Consider the following 18,126-nt stretch of genomic DNA (forward strand, 5'->3'; position numbering starts at 1 on the left):
CCCGTAATAAACGAGCTGCAGCTGGTAATGAGGAAATGCAAGTGTTGGGTGCAGGGCCAAACCGGCGCCCCCAGGGTCCAGGCTCGTTACTAGACCCGGCGGGCCCTAGTGTCCTTCGGGGCTGGGGAGCTCCTGCTTATGCGAGAGCCGGGTTTTACCCCCGTGCTTGGCAAACGGCGCCGAGGGGGAGAGGCCCTCGCGTGTCCCTGCGGCAGCCGGGGGCGGTGCTCACCCGCGGGGGCGTCTGACGGGCGCCCGGCGCGTCGTCCTCATGGCCGCGCTGTGACTCCGCAGGGGAGCCCGGCGCTGGAGCGGGGGGGGGGGCGCAGCTGCGGCCTGATGGCATCGTGCCAGTCTGCCGGGGGGGGCTGGGATTTCCCCTCGGGGCCCGGCTCTCCCAGCGGGGGGGGGTCACCCAAGGGGGTGCTGGGGGTGGGGGGAGGGGTTACCAAAGGGGGTGGTGCTCCTGGGTGGGAGGGGGCTGTGTTCCTGTAGTGGGGGAGGGGCAGGAGGGGGGGTTCCTGGGGAGGGGCTCCTGAAGGGGGGGTGCTGGGGGCCGTGTTCCTGTAGTGGGGGAGGGGTTGGTGGGGGGGCAGGAGGGGGGGTTCCTGGGGTGGGGGGAGGGGCTCCTGAAGGGGGGGTGCTGGGGGCCGTGTTCCTGTAGTGGGGGAGGGGTTGGTGGGGGGGGCAGGAGGGGGGTTCCTGGGGTGGGGGGAGGGGTTACCCAAGGGGGGTGCAAGGGGCGTGGTTACTGGGGGGGAGGGGTGTTAGGGGGATTCGCGGGGCGGGGTCTCATTGCCATGGAGCCCGTCGCCGCCGCCGCCGCCGGAGGCAAAGTGTTCCACAGCGCTCCATGTGTCCCGACCTGGCGGGAAGCGCGGCCATTGGCCCGCTCCACGTGTCAGTCGCGGGCTTGGGCGGGACTCGGGGGGCGCCGGCCTGTGGGCGGGGTCAAGCGTGGGGGGCGGGCCTGCCATGGTTGTTTTGTGCTGTCAGTCAAAGTGATTGGCGCTATTTTGAGTGTCGGGAGCCCCGCCCTGCAGCGGGATTGGCGAGGAAAATGCCTCCCGCCCGCCCCTTGGCCGCTGCGCGGTGAGTCTCAGGCCTTGGGGGAACCGCCAACCCTGCCCTCCGACAGCAATTGGATGGCTTGCTGGCCTAATTCTGTCTCATTGGCCTCTTCGCCTGTCAATCTACCTCTGAGGCGGAGGCTTGTGAGGTCATTGCCCCGCCCTCGAATGATGATTGGGTTAACAATAAAATGACACACTCTTATTGGTCCTCTTCGCCGTTTGTCAGATTGTGGGCGGGGAAAATCTCGTTTGGTCCCTTCGTGTGGTGCGATTGGGAGGCCGTAGTTGTCAATCAAAAAGGCGGGGCTGAAAGCCATCTCCAGCCCCGCCCTCCGCGGGGATTGGCTGGATCTTGGGTGCTCTCCCTTTCCATTGGTTGGGCTCGCTTGTCCATCATGCAATGGGCGGGGCTTCGAGGCGTGGCAGCCCTGCCCACCGCCGGGGATTGGCGGTGGCGGGTATTTAAGGCCTCTGCTATTGGTCGGTGTGGGCTGTCCATCGCGCTGGGTGGGCGGGACTATCGTGAGGAGGTGGTTGGAGCGTCCGGGCGGCGGCTCAGCCGGCAGTGGAGGTGGCCGAGAGAGTCCGCAGTGAGTAGGGCCGGTGCGGGTCGGGTTGCGCGAGAACCGCGGCGCTCCGTGGCCTGCTCGGCGCGGTGCTGGGGAGTGGGGCGACGGTTGAGGAGGGTGGGGGTCGTTCTGCGCATGCGCCGCTCGCGGGCGGCTTGGGGGGTTGGTTTGTCTGTGTGTGTGTGTGTGGGGGGAGGGTCACGCGCCCCGGGGCCGCTTGGCTTGCGGGAGGAAGCGGTAGCTGATTGGTTGGGAGCCGTGGGAGGGGGCGTGGCCCTGGAGGGGTCGGCGCGCGGCGCCGGGCACGGGGGGAAATAGAACCCTGGGTGCGGTCTGGAAGTTTCTCTGCGCATGCGCGGCCGACTGGGCGGTGGGGAGAAGGAGCGCGAGCCACCTCCCTTCCGGGCCGGGGGGGCGGGTCTATGTGGCAGAGGCTGCGGCGGGGGTGAGCTCGGCGTGGGGGAGGGGCTGCTGCGCCCCGGGGCGGGCGCTGGGCCGGGGGGGGGGGTGTTTATTTGGGAGGGAGCCTGTGGATGAGTTGGTGGCGGTGGTGGGGGGGGTCTATATGGGGGGGGCTCGGGCGCCGGGGGGGGGGTGTCTATATGGGGGGGGGCGCGGGGGCCGGGCCGGGGGGGGGCTAGGGAGGATGTTTGGCCCTGTACTAGTGAGGCTTAGGGGGCCGGGGAGGGGGTGTCTATGGGGGGGGGCGCGGGGGCCGGGCCGGGGGGGGGCTAGGGAGGATGTTTGGCCCTGTACTAGTGAGGCTTAGGGGGCCGGGGAGGGGGTGTCTATGGGGGGGGGCGCGCGGGGGCCGGGCTGGGGGCAGAGGTGGGGAGGGAGGATGTTTGGCCCTGTACTAGTGAGGCTTAGGGGGCCGGGGGGGGGGGTGTCTATGGGGGGGGGGGCGCGCGGGGGCAGAGGTGGGGAGGGAGGATGTTTGGCCCTGTACTGGTGAGGCCAAGGGGGCTGGGGGTGTGTGCGGGGGTGGGTGTTTGCTTTGTGGGGGGCAGGGGAGCAGGCCTGTTTCCCCTGGGTCTCCAGTCCAGGGTGTGGGGAGACTCTTGGCTGGCCTGGTGGCTGGGGCACCCCAGTTCTGGAGTCTAGGGCACAGGTGGGGGGCAGGTGCTGGCCTCTGGGTTGTGGGGAGGATCCCAGTCATGTGAGCGTCCTCTCTGGTGCCTGGGGTGGGGCAGCCGTGGACACCCTGTACCCAGACCCCCACCTACAGCTGCTGTTTGCGCAGCTCACTAGCAGGCCCCTCTAGGCAGCTGGCCTGAGGGAAGGCTTCCATGGGGTAGGCAGGCCCATCCTTGGTGAATCTGAGGGGAGGTCCCGACTTCATCTGGCTGTCCGTTCACACCTAGGCTCTCTCCTTTAGCCCCTGCAGCCTCGCCCTCCTGGCCCTTCACTTCCTGGTGTGCACAAAGAGACAGCTCCTGTGCCAAGGAGAGAGGTGGGAGGTGCTCCCTGGTGACCTGGGAGAGCCCCCTTCTGGTTATACACCTGTTCTTGTAGCCCTTTGCTGATTGCCCCTCCAGGCTGGGTGCCGAACCCCCATGGCTGACCCATGAGTTAACAAACCTCTGGACCGTCGGCCTTGAGAAACTTGAGTGTTCTGTCAGCCTTTTGTGCGGAGCCAGCCTGTGCTCAGCTCTGTTCTCTGGGCTGGCTCAGATCTGCTGACACACACACAACGCGCCCCCCCCCCCAGGTTTACTGCTCTCCTGGCAGGAGCAAACTCTGCAGGTGTTGAGTCTACTGTTTGGCTGCTCTAGCCAGGTTTGGGGGTGAATTGGCCTCTGAGATTACCTGTGCTGTGGTGGTCTTGCATTTGTGCCCTGGACTCTGGTGTACTGCTGGGTGATCCGAGACTAGGAGTAGATAGGGGTTGGGGTAGGAGCCTAGGACCTGGGTTCTAATCTCAGCTCTGTTGCTAACTCCTTTGTGCCCTTCTGTGCCTCAGTTTCCATCCCTGTACAATGAGATGAGTGTGCTCAGATACAGTGAGGATTTAAACCCTGTTAGTCTTGATGCTTCCAGCTCCTTCTGCCCTGTAAAAATTGCCCTGTCTCCTCCCCACTGAGGCCTAGAAACCTGAATCTCTTTAGTTTGGGATTTACAAGCTGCTGACAGGATTTGCTCCCTGCTAGCTCAGTTTAATGCACGTAGCAAGGGTCCCCTGGCAGCCCATGGTGGTACTCCTGTTCAGACCGTCCCTTGTGGCAGAGGGTTTCCGTTTTGCCCTTTGAATGTAGGCAACAGGTTTGAAGCAGACAGAAGGAAGCACCTCACCCAGCACAGTCACCCTGGGTGGGGGACTTGCTGCCAGGGGATGTTGTGAACACTGGGTTCAAAAAAGAACAAGAGAAGTTCCTAGAGGGTAGGAGTCAGGGACGCAGCCCCATGCTCCAGGTGTCCCCAATTCTCTGACTGCCAGACGCTGGGGCTGGCTACTGGGATGGGTCACTCGATAACTGCCCTGTTCTGTTCATTCCCTCTGAAGCTCTGGCACTGGGCACTGTCAGAGACAGGACACTGGGTTCGCTGGACCGTTGGTATAGTATGGCTGTTCTCATGTTCCTGCTTCCTGATCACTTAAGTCCTGAAAGCCCCCGTTTCCCTGCCCCCCCCATCCCCCCTCCCCCCGGAGCAGTCAGTGTCAGCGGGGCAGGTTGGTTAATTCCATGGCTGCTGGAAACTGCTGGTCTAACTTTTTCCAAGTGCGGGTGGGTGATCCTGGGAATGCCGTTCACGCGCCACATGTGGGTGTAACTTGCCTGCCTCTGAAACTTCCTGTTGCAGCCCAGTGGCCAAAGTGGTGAATCACCCGGCTGCTGGGCCCCTCCCCTCTTAAAAACACACAAAGCCAGGGTTTGGCGTGGGACAGCCTGGCCTTAGGAAGCCAGCCACCCCTCTGAGCAAAGCCGCTAGGACCTCGGCCCCAGCAAAGCTGGCTTGGACCTCAATCCCTACCGCCAGGACTCTGCAAGTGGAGAGTGGAATATAGCTTCATTGGAGTGCTGGGTCCCATCTGTGGTGGCAGTCTGACTGCTTCGGGGAGGTTTAACCCCAGCCTCTCCAGGGTGAGTGGGACAGGAACCAGCAAGTTGCTTGCGGAACAGTGTCATTAAATAGTCACAGCAGTACCTAGTGCTGTTCAGCAGCAGATCTCAAAGGGCTTTGCCAGGGAGTCTCCCATATCTATAGATGGGGAAATTGAGGCACAGAGTCAGTGACTTGCATGTGGTCACCCTGTGGCAGGCAGGAATAGACCCCGGGTCTCTGGAGTTCTATCCCCGACCTCCCCTTCTGTGTCTCACGGCTGCACTGCACAGGCCCCAGCAGGTCAGGGTGGGAGGGGGGCATTGTTCTGCCACAGGCCCCAGCCCAGAGAGCTGACATCTTAATCAAAGGGTAGGAGAGTAACTGGAGAAACTGAGGCACCAGGGCAAGGCTCCTCAGCTGCCTAAAATGGGGCTGGGTGCCAGCTTCCTTTGGGTTCTGGTGGCTGGCTCGGGAGTCACACGGAGCATGGCAGAGGCAGGGGTTGAACCCAGACCTCTGGGCAGCCTGAGGCTGGGAATTCATACAGGCCAGCTTTGCTCTGTGAGCTAGGGGAGCAGGCCTTGCTTTTTCAGTCATCCCTGCGGAGCCTGGCGTCTAGTCTGGCTCATGCCCTGGGTTTCCAGGGAGGGGAAGGGCGGAGGCTTGACTGAAGCTGGAAAGTCTAGGGTATGAGTGGGGGGGCTCTGGGCTTGTCTACATCGCTCAGTTCCCTTCCCTGATCACTTCCTCTAGCATTTCCCCTGGGCTAGCTCATATGCCCCATAGAGCACCCCACATGGCACTGGCTTCCTTGTTCCGGCTGTCAGAGCCTGGGGGGACATCCAGGCCTTGTGCCTGCCTAGCAGATTCCCCTCCATGGAGTCTGCCTCCAGCAGGCTGGGGTCTAGCTTGCCGCAGTAGCACCCCTGTAACGGGAGTCCCCTCTCCCCCGGGCCAGAGATGGCTGCCATACGGAAGAAACTGGTTATCGTGGGAGATGGCGCCTGTGGCAAGACCTGCCTCCTCATCGTCTTCAGCAAGGATCAGTTCCCAGAGGTCTACGTCCCCACCGTCTTCGAGAACTACGTGGCCGACATCGAGGTGGACAGCAAACAGGTACCATGCCACCACACTGGCTGGGGTGGGCTGTTACCCTTGCCTCCCTCCACAGGGAGGAGAGCTTGGGGTCTGTCCTGAGGAGGGTGGGAGGGGAGACTGGCTTTGGACCAGCCGCGGATGAGGAGGCAATGGCACCTTGCACCCTCCGGAGTTAACAGGAAGTGGCTATGCTGGGGGAGAACTGTTTAGCTTTGATGTGCCCGCCTGCAAGCGCTGCGCTGCAGTTAACTTCCCCAGGGTTGTTAACTCTGAATATCCACCGCCCCTTCCCTGCGCTGCTCACTGACACCGATGGGCCAGGGGATGAACCGCAGCAGGGAGTGTCTTCCCTCTGGGTGGGTCTGAACAAACTGACAATGCTGAGGTGGTGCACAGGGGCCTTAGTCTCTGGGCAGGCCACTCGTTGCCATCCCTGGGAGCTTCGCTGCGGGTAGGGAGACACTATCTTTACCATGCCCCCAGCTGTTACTGGAGCCTGACCGTCTGCCCAGCAGCCCAGCTCAGGGCTGGGACAGATGCAGTGCTTATGAAGCAGTGGGGGAGGCAGGCTGTGGACACACACAGTAGTTAGAGTAGAGAAGTGGCCTTTGAAATCCATGTTTCTCAATGGGCAGGCTAGTGATTGGTCCCCAAAGAACCTGGACTAGAGGCCTTGAGGGTGCGTGGAGTGTCTTACCTGGGGGGAGGCCCAGGGAGAGTACTCTGCCCCTGGCGGGGTCCCCAGGTGGGAGATGCCAAAGCAGCCCTGCATCTGAGCTGTGGGAAAATCTGGTCTCTGGCTCACTTCTGTTCTGAACAAACAGTACTTTGCTGGAGGGAGCTGGCTGGGGCCCGGTAGTGTTCTCGCTGCCCTGAGAGAACAGGCCGGCCGGTGCTGAACTGATGACTGTGGATTGCCGGTGTCTACAGCCGAGGCCCTGTCTGGAGCTCCTGCCCTGCATGGTGATGGCTGGAGGCCTGAGACAAAGCTGGGTGCCCGGGCGTGGTGAGAGGAACAGTCAGCTCAGGAACCCTGACAGGGTCTGGCCACCCCAAGCCAGTGACTTTCTAGTGGGAACTGGAACCCGGGATGGCCTGTGTCCATCTGCCCCAGCAGCACCTGGGAGGGCAGCTACCCATTGCCACCCTTGTCTCATGCAGGTGGAGCTTGCGCTGTGGGACACAGCTGGCCAGGAGGACTACGACCGCCTGAGACCCCTGTCCTACCCTGACACGGACGTCATCCTCATGTGCTTCTCCATCGACAGCCCTGACAGCTTGGGTCAGTGCTGGGTGGCCGGGTGTCCCCTGGGCCAGAGGGCGCTGGGGAGATCCAGCCGGGTCCCCTGTGGCTGCAGCCAGAGCCAGGATCTCAATACTGGGCAGAGGGTGCCCAGGTGAACTGTGGCTCAGGCCCCTGTAGTGGCCAGGTCACACAGCAGCTTGAGTTTGCTACAGGCCCTGAGCTGGCACGTCTGGCCAAGAGGCTCATGGTACTGGATCCTGCTCTAACCACTAGCCCCCACTCCCTTCCCAGTGCATGGGACAGAATCAGGAGTCCTGGCTCTCGCCCACCTGCTCTAACCCACTAGCCCCCACTCCCTTCCCAGTGCCAGGTAAAGCCCAGGGGTCCATGCTGCCAGCACAGGCCTGGGGCAGCTGGGCATGATCTGGGTGCCCTGATGCTGATCCTTCCCCCTGTGCAGAAAACATCCCGGAGAAGTGGACCCCGGAGGTGAAGCATTTCTGTCCCAACGTGCCCATCATCCTGGTGGGCAACAAGAAGGACCTGCGCAATGATGAGCACACGCGCCGGGAGCTGGCCAAGATGAAGCAGGTAAGCCCCTGTCCTGAAGGAGAGCGCCTCCCTGCTCTGTCCTGGGGACCCTGGGGCTCCCCCCCCGGGGGGGGGCCCCCTGCTGTCTGTCCTGGGCACCCTGGGGTTGCCCCCACCCTGAAGGAAAGTGCCTCCTTCTGAGATTGATCGCTCCTCCCTGATTAACCCTTCAGATCCCAGGACAGTGCTGCTGCTTGGGCTGGCTGTACTGGGCTCTCAGCCCTGCTCTTACCTGCCAGACCCCACTCCAGCAGGGGATGGAACCCAGGAGTCCTGGCTCCCAGACCCCACTGTCCCCAGGATTGGGGAGACCCTTGGCACTGACCACTTTTGCTGCCCCTGCAGGAGCCGGTGAAGCCGGAGGAGGGCCGGGACATGGCCAACCGGATCAGCGCCTTCGGGTACCTCGAGTGTTCGGCCAAGACAAAGGACGGGGTGCGCGAGGTCTTTGAGATGGCCACACGGGCTGCCCTGCAGGCCAAGCGCGGGCGCAAGAAGACCTCCTGCCAGCTGCTGTAACTCCCCCTGCTCCCACCAGGCCCTCCCTCTGACCCCTCCCACTTGGGGGGCAGGGGCTCAGGGCCCCTCATCACAGCCCCACGGCTCCCCGGGCAGAGCTGCCCATCTCCTCTGGCTGCTGGAGCCTCCCACAGCTGTTTGGGGGGGGTTCGTGGCACAGCCCCCTCAATCCCACCCCTGGGGGGGCTCCCAGCCTCTCTCCTGGAATGGTTTGGGAGGGGGGGCTGCCCCATGGCAGCTCCACTGCCTCCTGGCAGCTCTGCCCCAGCCCTTCCAGTCCCCCACTCAATTGGAGCCTGAAATCACAGGGCTGCCCTGCCCCTTGTGACCCACAGCTCCCTGCTGGGGGGCTCAGTGCTGCAGGTGTCAGCCCTCTACTGTGCCTCCCATTGGCCATGGGAGGGCTGGATCACAGCATGGTGCCCCTTGCTGGGCTTTGCCCCCAGGGTGGGGGAGTGGGCGCTGCCCCCTGCTGTACAGATTTCTTCCTCCTATTTATCTCTTGCCAAGCGGGGGGCCCCCCCAGAGAACTCTATATTTTTATGCAGAGGCGCTGCGGGCCGCTTTGCCCGTGGAGGGCACCTGGCTCCCCCCACCCCCCTCGGGTCCCGGGCCCTCCGCACTAGCAAGTGCCACGGGCGGGGCGCTGTAGGCGCCCGTCCGCTCTGTACTCCCGGGGACGGTGGTTGTTATTTTCAACTGTACTTGAAAGACAGACAGCTCTGTAATAAATTTGTAGCAATGTTTAGTATGGGGGGGGCTCTGCCTGTTTGTGGGTGGGGCATTCCCCTCACCTCATAGCTCTGTGCCAGCCCTGGGCTCCCCTATCTCCTCCCTCAACCACCTATGCCCCCTTGTGCTCTGCTGGGGTCACACCAGCCTGAATCAGTTCTATCCCCTGCTATCAGCTGGAGGGGGCAACTCTCAAGTCACCTCAACTGTCCGCCAGTTCCCTGGGGCTCTGTGGCCCTGCCCTAGGCTGCCACCTGTCCCCCTCTTGCTGCTCCCTGGGGCAGGTGCCCCAGGGTTGGCCCCTGGCCCAAGGGAGCAGGCTGCTGCCTACGGGGGGGGAAGGGATGCTGGGGGAGCAGGGGAGGGGGTGCAAGCCTGTCATGCAGCGGGGAGGGGGGCTGTGGATTGCTGCTCCTGGCAGCAGTATGGCCCTGTAGCCTGGGCCAGGCTTCTGCAGGGTGTGTGCTGCGTAATGCAGCCACTTCTGGCCCAGGGCAGGGGGGACACAGCAGCCCAAACACAGCTTGGCTGGGGCTCAGCTGGTGCTGAAATGCACCCAGCTCTGGGGGGGGAGCCTGGGCCACAGCTACACACACCTGCAGGGGCAGGGCTCATGTGAGCAGTACCTGCCTGTCCCTCTCAGGCTGCAAGGGCTGGGCCCCTTACTGATGAGCAATTTAACACTGGGGTGAGGCCCCTGTGTGGGGTTGGTGCAGATGTCACTCTCAGCCACCCTCCCGCCCCCATCCCTGCCAGGGGCAGGCCTGGAGCATGGGGGGGCGTGCGGCACGTGGGGGTTCTGTCAGGGGTTGGTACAGCTGTGTCACTCTCACCCACCCCATCCCTGCTAGGGGCAGGCCTGGAGCGTGGGCAGGGGGCCCATGTGAGGGCTCTGTGTGGGGTTGGTATGGCTGTGTCACTCTCATCCCCCCTCCCCTCCCCCCATGCCTGCCAGGGGCAGACCTGGAGCACGGGGGCCTGTGAAGTCGTGACCTACACCCCAGGGCTCACCCCCAGCTTCTGCTTTGCAAACAAGTGAGGGAAAAGCTGTGGGGGCTGCCTGAGGGGGGCTTTGCCCTCTGCACCCCCAGACAGGGCTGGGGTCCCCAGAGATTACCCCAAGCTTGCCCCCTTGCGGCAGGGGTGGGGGTGACTCCCTCCAACTCTGGAACACTGTCCCAGGGAGCAAATCCTGGAGGGAGGGTGGCCCCTGGGGGTGTGGTGAGGGGCTGCCCCCCCCCCCAGGTGCTAAATGGGGGGTTGTGCCAATCACCACCCTCCTGCAGCCAGCCTGTCCCCCAATCTCTGGGCATGGGAGGAAGGGGCAGACAGCCCCCGGCAGTCCTCTGCTTGCTCCAACACAGCAGCCTAGCCCCCAAATGCCCACTCACCTCCCAGAGCAGGGGAGAGAACCCAGGAGTCCTGGCTCCCAGCCCCCCATCCTCCTCCTCCCTAGAGTGGGGCGGGGAGAACGAGAACCCAGGAGTCCTGGTGCCCAGATTCCAGGAGGAGCAGGGAACAGGGGGTCTCTAGAGCTGCACTCAGAGGGGCAAGAATGAAGCATCCCCCAGCCCCTGCTCCATGAGGTACCAGGAGAACCCAGCCCCCGGGCTCTGGGTCGGCTCCGCAAGAGGCCGGTGCCTCACCAAGAAAACAAGCGGCTGCTTCCCACATCGGGAGTCGAACCCAGGCCGCCTGCGTGAAAGCCCGGAATCCTGACCATGGGGGACAGGCTGGTTGCTGCTCCTGCCTGGCTGGCCCCAGGGCCACCCAGCACCTCCCGCTGGGCAAGGAGGGCACTGCACCATGAACCCCTCACACGCTGCCACGAGCCGAGCCCCTCCCCTCTTAGCAGGGACCCCACAGGCTCCCAGGCAGTTAATCCAGAGTCACACCAGAGCAAGCCCTGACCCCCTTGGAGAGACAGGGCAAGTCTGCTTGGAACAGCCAAGATCACAAACCAGCCAGAACCAAGGAGTCCTGGCTCCTGCCCCCAACTCTCGCCCCCAGGCCCCACTGCCCTCCCAGAGCCAGGGAGAGAACCCAGGAGTCCTGGCTCCCAGCCCCCCTGCTCTAAACCCTAGACCCCACTCCCTGCCCAGAGCCTGTCCTGTCCTTTCTCCAGGCCAGCTCAGGGTGGCCCTGTCCCCACTGGGCCCCACGCAGGCTGGGGGGCAGGGAAGAGGCAGAGTTTCTCTTTAACATTTCCAAGACAGTTGGCATCTCCCAGTGCTGCCCCGAGCCCCCCCAAACGGAGCACTCCCTGCAGCAGGGGCTCACGTGGACCTCGCAGGGAGTCGGGGGGACAGAGCAGGGCTCAGACCCTCCAGCAGGGACGGACAGACGGACACACCAGAGCAGCGATCCCAGTTTATTGACATGGGTGTCGGAGGTCACAATACGCCCAGCCCAGCATGTGGGGTGCGAAAGCCCCAGGGGGGCGTTGGCTGCACTACCCCTCTGTGGCCAGCAGCTGGCGCTTCCTCTCCAGCAGCGCCCGATACTGCGCCCGCGTGGCCTGGAGGTCGCTCTGCAGGCTGGCGATCTCCCCGGCCAGGAGAATCCCTGCAGAGAGACGGGGGTCAGGAGAGAGGGGCCGGCTGGCTCGGGGGGGGGGAGAAATGGGGCCCGGGGCCTGTCCCCTCTAGGGGGCGCCCTGGACTCACCCTCTTTGAAGCTGCTCTGAGCCTGCCGGAGGCTCTGGGGCACCAGGATCCCGAACCAGGTCAGTGGGTCCTGGGATGAGGCCCCTTTTGGGGAATCAGGGGGTTCGGGGGCAGCCTCCAGGGGAGACCCAGGATCCTCTGTTTTCCCTGGGCCCTTTCGCTGCCGCAAGACTAGAGAGACGTTCAACAAAAGGGGTCTCAAAACTCCCCGCCCGCAGCTCTGCTGCGCCCCTCACTCCCGACCCACAACCCCCTGCTAGCCCAGCCCTGACCCCCAACCCACAGCTCTGCTGGTGCCCCTCACTCCCAACCCGGAGACCCTGCTAGCCCAGCCCTGAAGCCCCCCAGCTCTGCTGGTGCCCCTCACTCCCAACCCACAACCCCCTGCTAGCCCAGCCCTGACCCCCAACCCACAGCTCTGCTGGTGCCCCTCACTCCCGACCCGCAGACCCTGCTAGCCCAGCCCTGACCAACCCCCCCCCCCCGCTCTGCCAGTGCCCCTCACTCCTGACCCACAACCCCCTGTTAGCCCAGCCCTGAAACCCCCCCCCCCCCCAGCTCTGCCGGTGCCCCTCACTCTTGACCCACAACCCCCTGCTAGCCCAGCCCTGACCGACCCCCCCAGCTCTGCCAGTGCCCCTCACTCCTGACCCACAACCCCCTGTTAGCCCAGCCCTGACCCCCCCCAGCTCTGCCGGTGCCCCTCACTCCTGACCCACAACCCCCTGCTAGCCCAGTCCTGACCCCCCCAGCTCTGCCAGTGCCCCTCACTCCCGACCCGCAGCCCCCTGGCAGCCCAGCCCTGGACTCTCGGTGCAGTTCTTTGTCCATTAGTTCACCTTGGTCTTGGGGCCCGATTTCCTCCACGGCCGGTGACCCCTCAGCAGCCTCTGCGGACGGGTCCCATCCTCCTGGGATGACCTGGAAGGCGACCTGCCCGCTCTCCCCCTCGCTGGAAGGGGGAACCACACCACTGACCCCCTCTCTCGGTCTGGGGAGTGCCCCCTGCAGGTCGTTCACAGCCCGGCCCAGACGGGGAACCCCCACCCGAGCCAGGGCGGGTAAATCCCGGTTTATTGTTTTAAGACCAGGTCAGACAAACCCCTGTCAGGGCTGGTCTGGGGTGACTCAGTCCTGCCTCCGCGCGGGGGGCCGGACCTGGCGACCTCCTGGGGTCCCTTCCAGCCCCACGTTTCCAGGAGTCTCTGGTTCCGTGAATTACAGATCGTGGGGGGTGTTTCACCATTTCTGTGCCCAGCGTGAAACCAAGTCTGCTGGTGCCCCTCACTCCCGACCCGCAGCCCCCTGCTAGCCCAGCCCTGGGCCCCTCACTCCCGACCCGCAGCCCCCTGCTAGCCCAGCCTTGGGCCCCCCGCAGCCCTGCCGGGGCCCCTCACTCCCGACCTGCAGCCCCCTGCTAGCCCAGCCCTGGGCCCCTCACTCCCGACCCGCAGCCCTCTGCTAGCCCAGCCCTGGGCCCCTCACTCCTGACCCGCAACCCCCTGCTAGCCCAGCCCTGGGCCCCTCACTCCTGACCCGCAACCCCCTGCTAGCCCAGCGCTGGGCCCCTCACTCCCGACCCGCAACCCCCTGCTAGCCCAGCCCTGGGCCCCCCGCAGCCCTGCCGGTGCCCCCCACTCCTGACCCGCAGCCCCCTGCCAGCCCAGCCCTGGGCCCCTCACTCCCGACCCGCAGCCCCCTGCTAGCCCAGCCCTGGGCCCCTCACTCCCGACCGCAGCCCTCTGCTAGCCCAGCCCTGGGCCCCCCGCAGCCCTGCCGGGGCCCCTCACTCCCGACCCGCAGCCCCCTACTAGCCCAGCCCTGGGCCCCTCACTCCCGACCCGCAGCCCCCTGCTAACCCCGCCCTGGGCCCCTCACTCCCGACCCGCAGCCCCCGGCTAGCCCAGCCCTGGGCCCCCCGCAGCCCTGCCGGGGCCCCTCACTCCCGACCCGCAGCCCCCTGCTAGCCTAGCCCTGGGCCCCTCACTCCCGACCGCAGCCCCCTGCTCTCACCTGGCGCGCACCCGGACCAGCGGCTCCATGCAGGCCCCGTACTGCAGGGCAGAGACCGACTTGCAGCCCATGGCGAAGCGGGACCTAGAGAGCGAGAACCAGCCCTGCATGGAGGGACACAAGGAGGGGGTGTCAGGGGCTGCTGGGGGGGGGGACACGCCCCTCAGGGGCTGCGCTGCCCCTACAAGACCCCCCCACCCCCAGGCTGACGGGGCTGCAGCTTGCCAGGCCAGCGGGTGCAGGAGGGGGCGGGTGAGGCACTGTGGGCGGCGAGAGGCAATGTGGGAAAGGGGGGCCCCAGGGGCAGTAGGGGGGGCCCTGAGGGGTAAGAAGGGGAGCCCTGGGGGTGGGAAGGGGGGCCCCGGGGCAGTAGGGGGGGCCCTGAGGGGTAAGAAGGGGAGCCCTGGGGGTGGGAAGGGGGGGCCCTGAGGGGTAAGAAGGGGAGCCCTGGGGGTGGGAAGGGGGGGCCCAGGGGCAGTCGGGGGGGCCCTGAGGGGTAAGAAGGGGAGCCCTGGGGGTGGGAAGGGGGGGCCCTGAGGGGTAAGAAGGGGAGCCCTGGGGGTGGGAAGGGGGGGCCCAGGGGCAGTAAGGGGCCCTGAGGGGTAAGAAGGGGAGCCCTGGGGGTGGGAAGGGGGGCCCCAGGGGCAGTAGGGGGGGCCCTGAGGGGCAAGAAGGGGAGCCCTGGGGGTGGGAAGGGGGCCCCAGGGGCAGTCGGGGGGGCCCTGAGGGGTAAGAAGGGGAGCCCTGGGGGTGGGAAGGGGGGCCCCGGGGCAGTAGGGGGGGTCCTGAGGGGTAAGAAGGGGAGCCCTGGGGGTGGGAAGGGGGGCCCCAGGGGCAGCAGGGGGCCCTGAGGGGTAAGAAGGGGAGCCCTGGGGGTGGGAAGGGGGGCCCCAGGGGCGGGAAGGGGGGGCCCTGAGGGGTAAGAAGGGGAGCCCTGGGGGTGGGAAGGGGGGGCCCAGGGGCAGTAAGGGGCCCTGAGGGGTAAGAAGGGGAGCCCTGGGGGTGGGAAGGGGGGCCCCAGGGGCAGCAGGGGGCCCTGAGGGGTAAGAAGGGGAGCCCTGGGGGTGGGAAGGGGGGCCCCAGGGGCAGTCTGGGGGGCCCTGAGGGGTAAGAAGGGGAGCCCTGGGGGTGGGAAGGGGGGGCCCTGAGGGGTAAGAAGGGGAGCCCTGGGGGTGGGAAGGAGGAGCCCAGGGGCAGTAGGGGGGGTCCTGAGGGGTAAGAAGGGGAGCCCTGGGGGTGGGAAGGGGGGCCCAGGGGCAGTAAGGGGCCCTGAGGGGTAAGAAGGGGAGCCCTGGGGGTGGGAAGGGGGGCCCAGGGGCAGTAAGGGGCCCTGAGGAGTAAGAAGGGGAGCCCTGGGGGTGGGAAGGGGGGGCCCTGAGGGGTAAGAAGGGGAGCCCTGGGGGTGGGAAGGGGGGGCCCTGAGGGGTAAGAAGGGGAGCCCGGGGGGTGGGAAGGGGGGGCCCTGAGGGTAAGAAGGGGAGCCCTGGGGGTGGGAAGGGGGGCCCAGGGGCAGTAAGGGGCCCTGAGGGGTAAGAAGGGGAGCCCTGGGGGTGGGAAGGGGGGCCCCAGGGGCAGCAGGGGGCCCTGAGGGGTAAGAAGGGGAGCCCTGGGGGTGGGAAGGGGGGCCCAGGGGCAGTAAGGGGCCCTGAGGGGTAAGAAGGGGAGCCCCAGGGGCAGTAGGGGGGGCCCTGAGGGGCAAGAAGGGGAGCCCTGGGGGTGGGAAGGGGGGCCCAGGGGCAGTAGGGGGGGCCCTGGGGGTGGGAAGGGGGGCCCCAGGGGCAGCAGGGGGCCCTGAGGGGTAAGAAGGGGAGCCCTGGGGGTGGGAAGGGGGCCCCAGGGGCAGTCGGGGGGGCCCTGAGGGGTAAGAAGGGGAGCCCTGGGGGTGGGAAGGGGGGCCCCGGGGCAGTAGGGGGGGTCCTGAGGGGTAAGAAGGGGAGCCCTGGGGGTGGGAAGGGGGGCCCCAGGGGCAGCAGGGGGCCCTGAGGGGTAAGAAGGGGAGCCCTGGGGGTGGGAAGGGGGGCCCCAGGGGCGGGAAGGGGGGCCCCAGGGGCGGGAAGGGGGGCCCCAGGGGCGGGAAGGGGGGCCCTGAGGGGTAAGAAGGGGAGCCCTGGGGGTGGGAAGGGGGGGCCCAGGGGCAGTAAGGGGCCCTGAGGGGTAAGAAGGGGAGCCCTGGGGGTGGGAAGGGGGGCCCCAGGGGCAGTAGGGGGGACCCTGAGGGGCAAGAAGGGGAGCCCTGGGGGTGGAAAGGGGGGCCCCAGGGGCAGTCGGGGGGGCCCTGAGGGGTAAGAAGGGGAGCCCTGGGGGTGGGAAGGGGGGCCCCGGGGCAGTAGGGGGGGTCCTGAGGGGTAAGAAGGGGAGCCCTGGGGGTGGGAAGGGGGGCCCCAGGGGCAGCAGGGGGCCCTGAGGGGTAAGAAGGGGAGCCCTGGGGGTGGGAAGGGGGGCCCCAGGGGCAGTCGGGGGGGCCCTGAGGGGTAAGAAGGGGAGCCCTGGGGGTGGGAAGGGGGGGCCCTGAGGGGTAAGAAGGGGAGCCCTGGGGTGGGAAGGAGGAGCCCAGGGGCAGTAGGGGGGGTCCTGAGGGGTAAGAAGGGGAGCCCTGGAGGTGGGAAGGGGGGCCCAGGGGCAGTAAGGGGCCCTGAGGGGTAAGAAGGGGAGCCCTGGGGGTGGGAAGGGGGGCCCAGGGGCAGTAAGGGGCCCTGAGGAGTAAGAAGGGGAGCCCTGGGGGTGGGAAGGGGGGGCCCTGAGGGGTAAGAAGGGGAGCCCTGGGGGTGGGAAGGAGGAGCCCAGGGGCAGTAGGGGGGGTCCTGAGGGGTAAGAAGGGGAGCCCTGGGGTGGGAAGGGGGGCCCAGGGGCAGAAAGGGGCCCTGAGGGGTAAGAAGGGGAGCCCTGGGGGTGGGAAGGGGGGCCCAGGGGCAGTAAGGGGCCCTGAGGAGTAAGAAGGGGAGCCCTGGGGGTGGGAAGGGGGGGCCCTGAGGGGTAAGAAGGGGAGCCCTGGGGGTGGGAAGGGGGGGGCCCTGAGGGGTAAGAAGGGGAGCCCTGGGGGTGGGAAGGGGGGCCCCAGGGGCAGTAGGGGGGGTCCTGAGGGGTAAGAAGGGGAGCCCTGGGGGTGGGAAGGGGGGCCCAGGGGCAGTAAGGGGCCCTGTGGGGTAAGAAGGGGAGCCCTGGGGGGGGAAGGGGGGCCCCAGGGGCAGCAGGGGGCCCTGAGGGGTAAGAAGGGGAGCCCTGGGGGTGGGAAGGGGGGCCCAGGGGCAGTAAGGGGCCCTGAGGGGTAAGAAGGGGAGCCCCAGGGGCAGTAGGGGGGGCCCTGAGGGGCAAGAAGGGGAGCCCTGGGGGTGGGCAGGGGGGCCCAGGGGCAGTAGGGGGGGCCCGGGGGGTGGGAAGGGGGGCCCCAGGGGCAGCAGGGGGCCCTGAGGGGTAAGAAGGGGAGCCCTGGGGGTGGGAAGGGGGCCCCAGGGGCAGTCGGGGGGGCCCTGAGGGGTAAGAAGGGGAGCCCTGGGGGTGGGAAGGGGGGCCCCGGGGCAGTAGGGGGGGTCCTGAGGGGTAAGAAGGGGAGCCCTGGGGGTGGGAAGGGGGGCCCCAGGGGCAGCAGGGGGCCCTGAGGGGTAAGAAGGGGAGCCCTGGGGGTGGGAAGGGGGGCCCCAGGGGCGGGAAGGGGGGCCCAGGGGCGGGAAGGAGGGGCCCTGAGGGGTAAGAAGGGGAGCCCTGGGGGTGGGAAGGGGGGGCCCAGGGGCAGTAAGGGGCCCTGAGGGGTAAGAAGGGGAGCCCTGGGGGTGGGAAGGGGGGCCCCAGGGGCAGTAGGGGGGACCCTGAGGGGCAAGAAGGGGAGCCCTGGGGGTGGAAAGGGGGGCCCCAGGGGCAGTCGGGGGGGCCCTGAGGGGTAAGAAGGGGAGCCCTGGGGGTGGGAAGGGGGGCCCCGGGGCAGTAGGGGGAGCCCTGGGGGTCGGAAGGGGGGCCCCAGGGGCAGCAGGGGGCCCGTGCAATCCCCCCCCCCGCCGCACCTGCTCCACGCGGCGGTTGAATTCGTCCCTCCTGCCCTGCAGCGCCTCCAGCGCCCCCAGCAGGTGGAGCAGCCGCTCGTCCAGCTCCCGGCTCAGCGCCAGCTCGGCCATGGGCCTGGGGCAGACCCGGGGCCTCGGGCCGGGGATCCGCCCGCTGGCCCCCCTCGGTCCCCCCAATACCCGCCCCGAGCCACCGACCCCCCCGCCTGTCCCGCCCCCTCCAGCACCTGCCCCGGACCGAGCAATCCCGGCTGCTCCCCACACCCTCCCCTTCGCCCGGGCACATGACCTTGGAAACCAGCCAATCCCGGCTTCCCAGTGGGGCGGAGCCTCTCCAGCGTTTTCCAATCAGAGCTAAGGTCTTGGACGAGACGCTCCAATCACCCTCCTGGTGAGGCGGGAAGAAGCCGCTGATTGGACAGAGCTTTTTCTCCAGGCGAAGACAAAGCGGCGGCCATCTTAGTTGAGGGCAAGTGCGGCGCCGTCCCGTCTCGCCGCCATGTTTGTAAAGGGCAAACCTGCCCCATGCCCTTCGGCCGCCATCTTTGTCAGGGGCAACGGGGGTTGCGACTCTCCCAG

At 67.0% G+C, this 18,126-nt stretch overlaps 2 protein-coding genes across 7 annotated transcripts; one reads left to right on the plus strand and one right to left on the minus strand.

Moving 5' to 3' along the window:
• The first annotated feature begins 1,515 nt into the window (after nucleotides 1–1,515).
• On the plus strand, nucleotides 1,516–8,892 carry LOC102933456 (transforming protein RhoA). 4 transcript variants are annotated; one of them, XM_043534432.1, is made up of 5 exons: nucleotides 1,516–1,662; nucleotides 5,640–5,803; nucleotides 6,947–7,067; nucleotides 7,492–7,622; nucleotides 7,968–8,892. In XM_043534432.1, exons 2-5 carry the CDS (start codon nucleotides 5,648–5,650, stop codon nucleotides 8,139–8,141), a joined length of 582 nt encoding a protein of 193 aa, XP_043390367.1. In that variant the 5' UTR covers nucleotides 1,516–1,662; nucleotides 5,640–5,647; the 3' UTR covers nucleotides 8,142–8,892. The 4 variants fall into 4 exon arrangements, with proteins under 4 accessions (XP_043390367.1, XP_037744407.1, XP_037744406.1 ...); XM_037888479.2 differs by having other exon boundaries at nucleotides 1,525–1,663; nucleotides 5,646–5,803; XM_037888478.1 differs by lacking the exon at nucleotides 1,516–1,662 and adding an exon at nucleotides 1,979–2,087 and having other exon boundaries at nucleotides 5,646–5,803.
• A 2,337-nt stretch (nucleotides 8,893–11,229) lies between these two features.
• On the minus strand, nucleotides 11,230–17,805 carry CCDC115 (coiled-coil domain containing 115). 3 transcript variants are annotated; one of them, XR_005223688.2, is made up of 6 exons: nucleotides 17,775–17,805; nucleotides 17,548–17,662; nucleotides 13,553–13,656; nucleotides 12,379–12,544; nucleotides 11,540–11,710; nucleotides 11,230–11,438 (listed from the first exon to the last, which is right to left on the minus strand). XR_005223688.2 is itself a non-coding variant. In XM_043534433.1 (6 exons), exons 2-6 carry the CDS (start codon nucleotides 17,656–17,658, stop codon nucleotides 11,326–11,328), a joined length of 612 nt encoding a protein of 203 aa, XP_043390368.1. In that variant the 5' UTR covers nucleotides 17,659–17,662; nucleotides 17,775–17,793; the 3' UTR covers nucleotides 11,230–11,325. The 3 variants fall into 3 exon arrangements, 2 of the variants coding, with proteins under 2 accessions (XP_043390368.1, XP_037744337.1); XM_043534433.1 differs by having other exon boundaries at nucleotides 12,379–12,491; nucleotides 17,775–17,793; XM_037888409.2 differs by lacking the exon at nucleotides 17,775–17,805 and having other exon boundaries at nucleotides 12,379–12,491; nucleotides 17,548–17,733.
• Between the last annotated feature and the right edge of the window lie 321 nt (nucleotides 17,806–18,126).

The sequence above is a fragment of the Chelonia mydas genome, chromosome 23, assembly GCF_015237465.2.
Source record: "Chelonia mydas isolate rCheMyd1 chromosome 23, rCheMyd1.pri.v2, whole genome shotgun sequence".
NCBI classification, from domain to species: Eukaryota; Metazoa; Chordata; order Testudines; family Cheloniidae; genus Chelonia; species Chelonia mydas.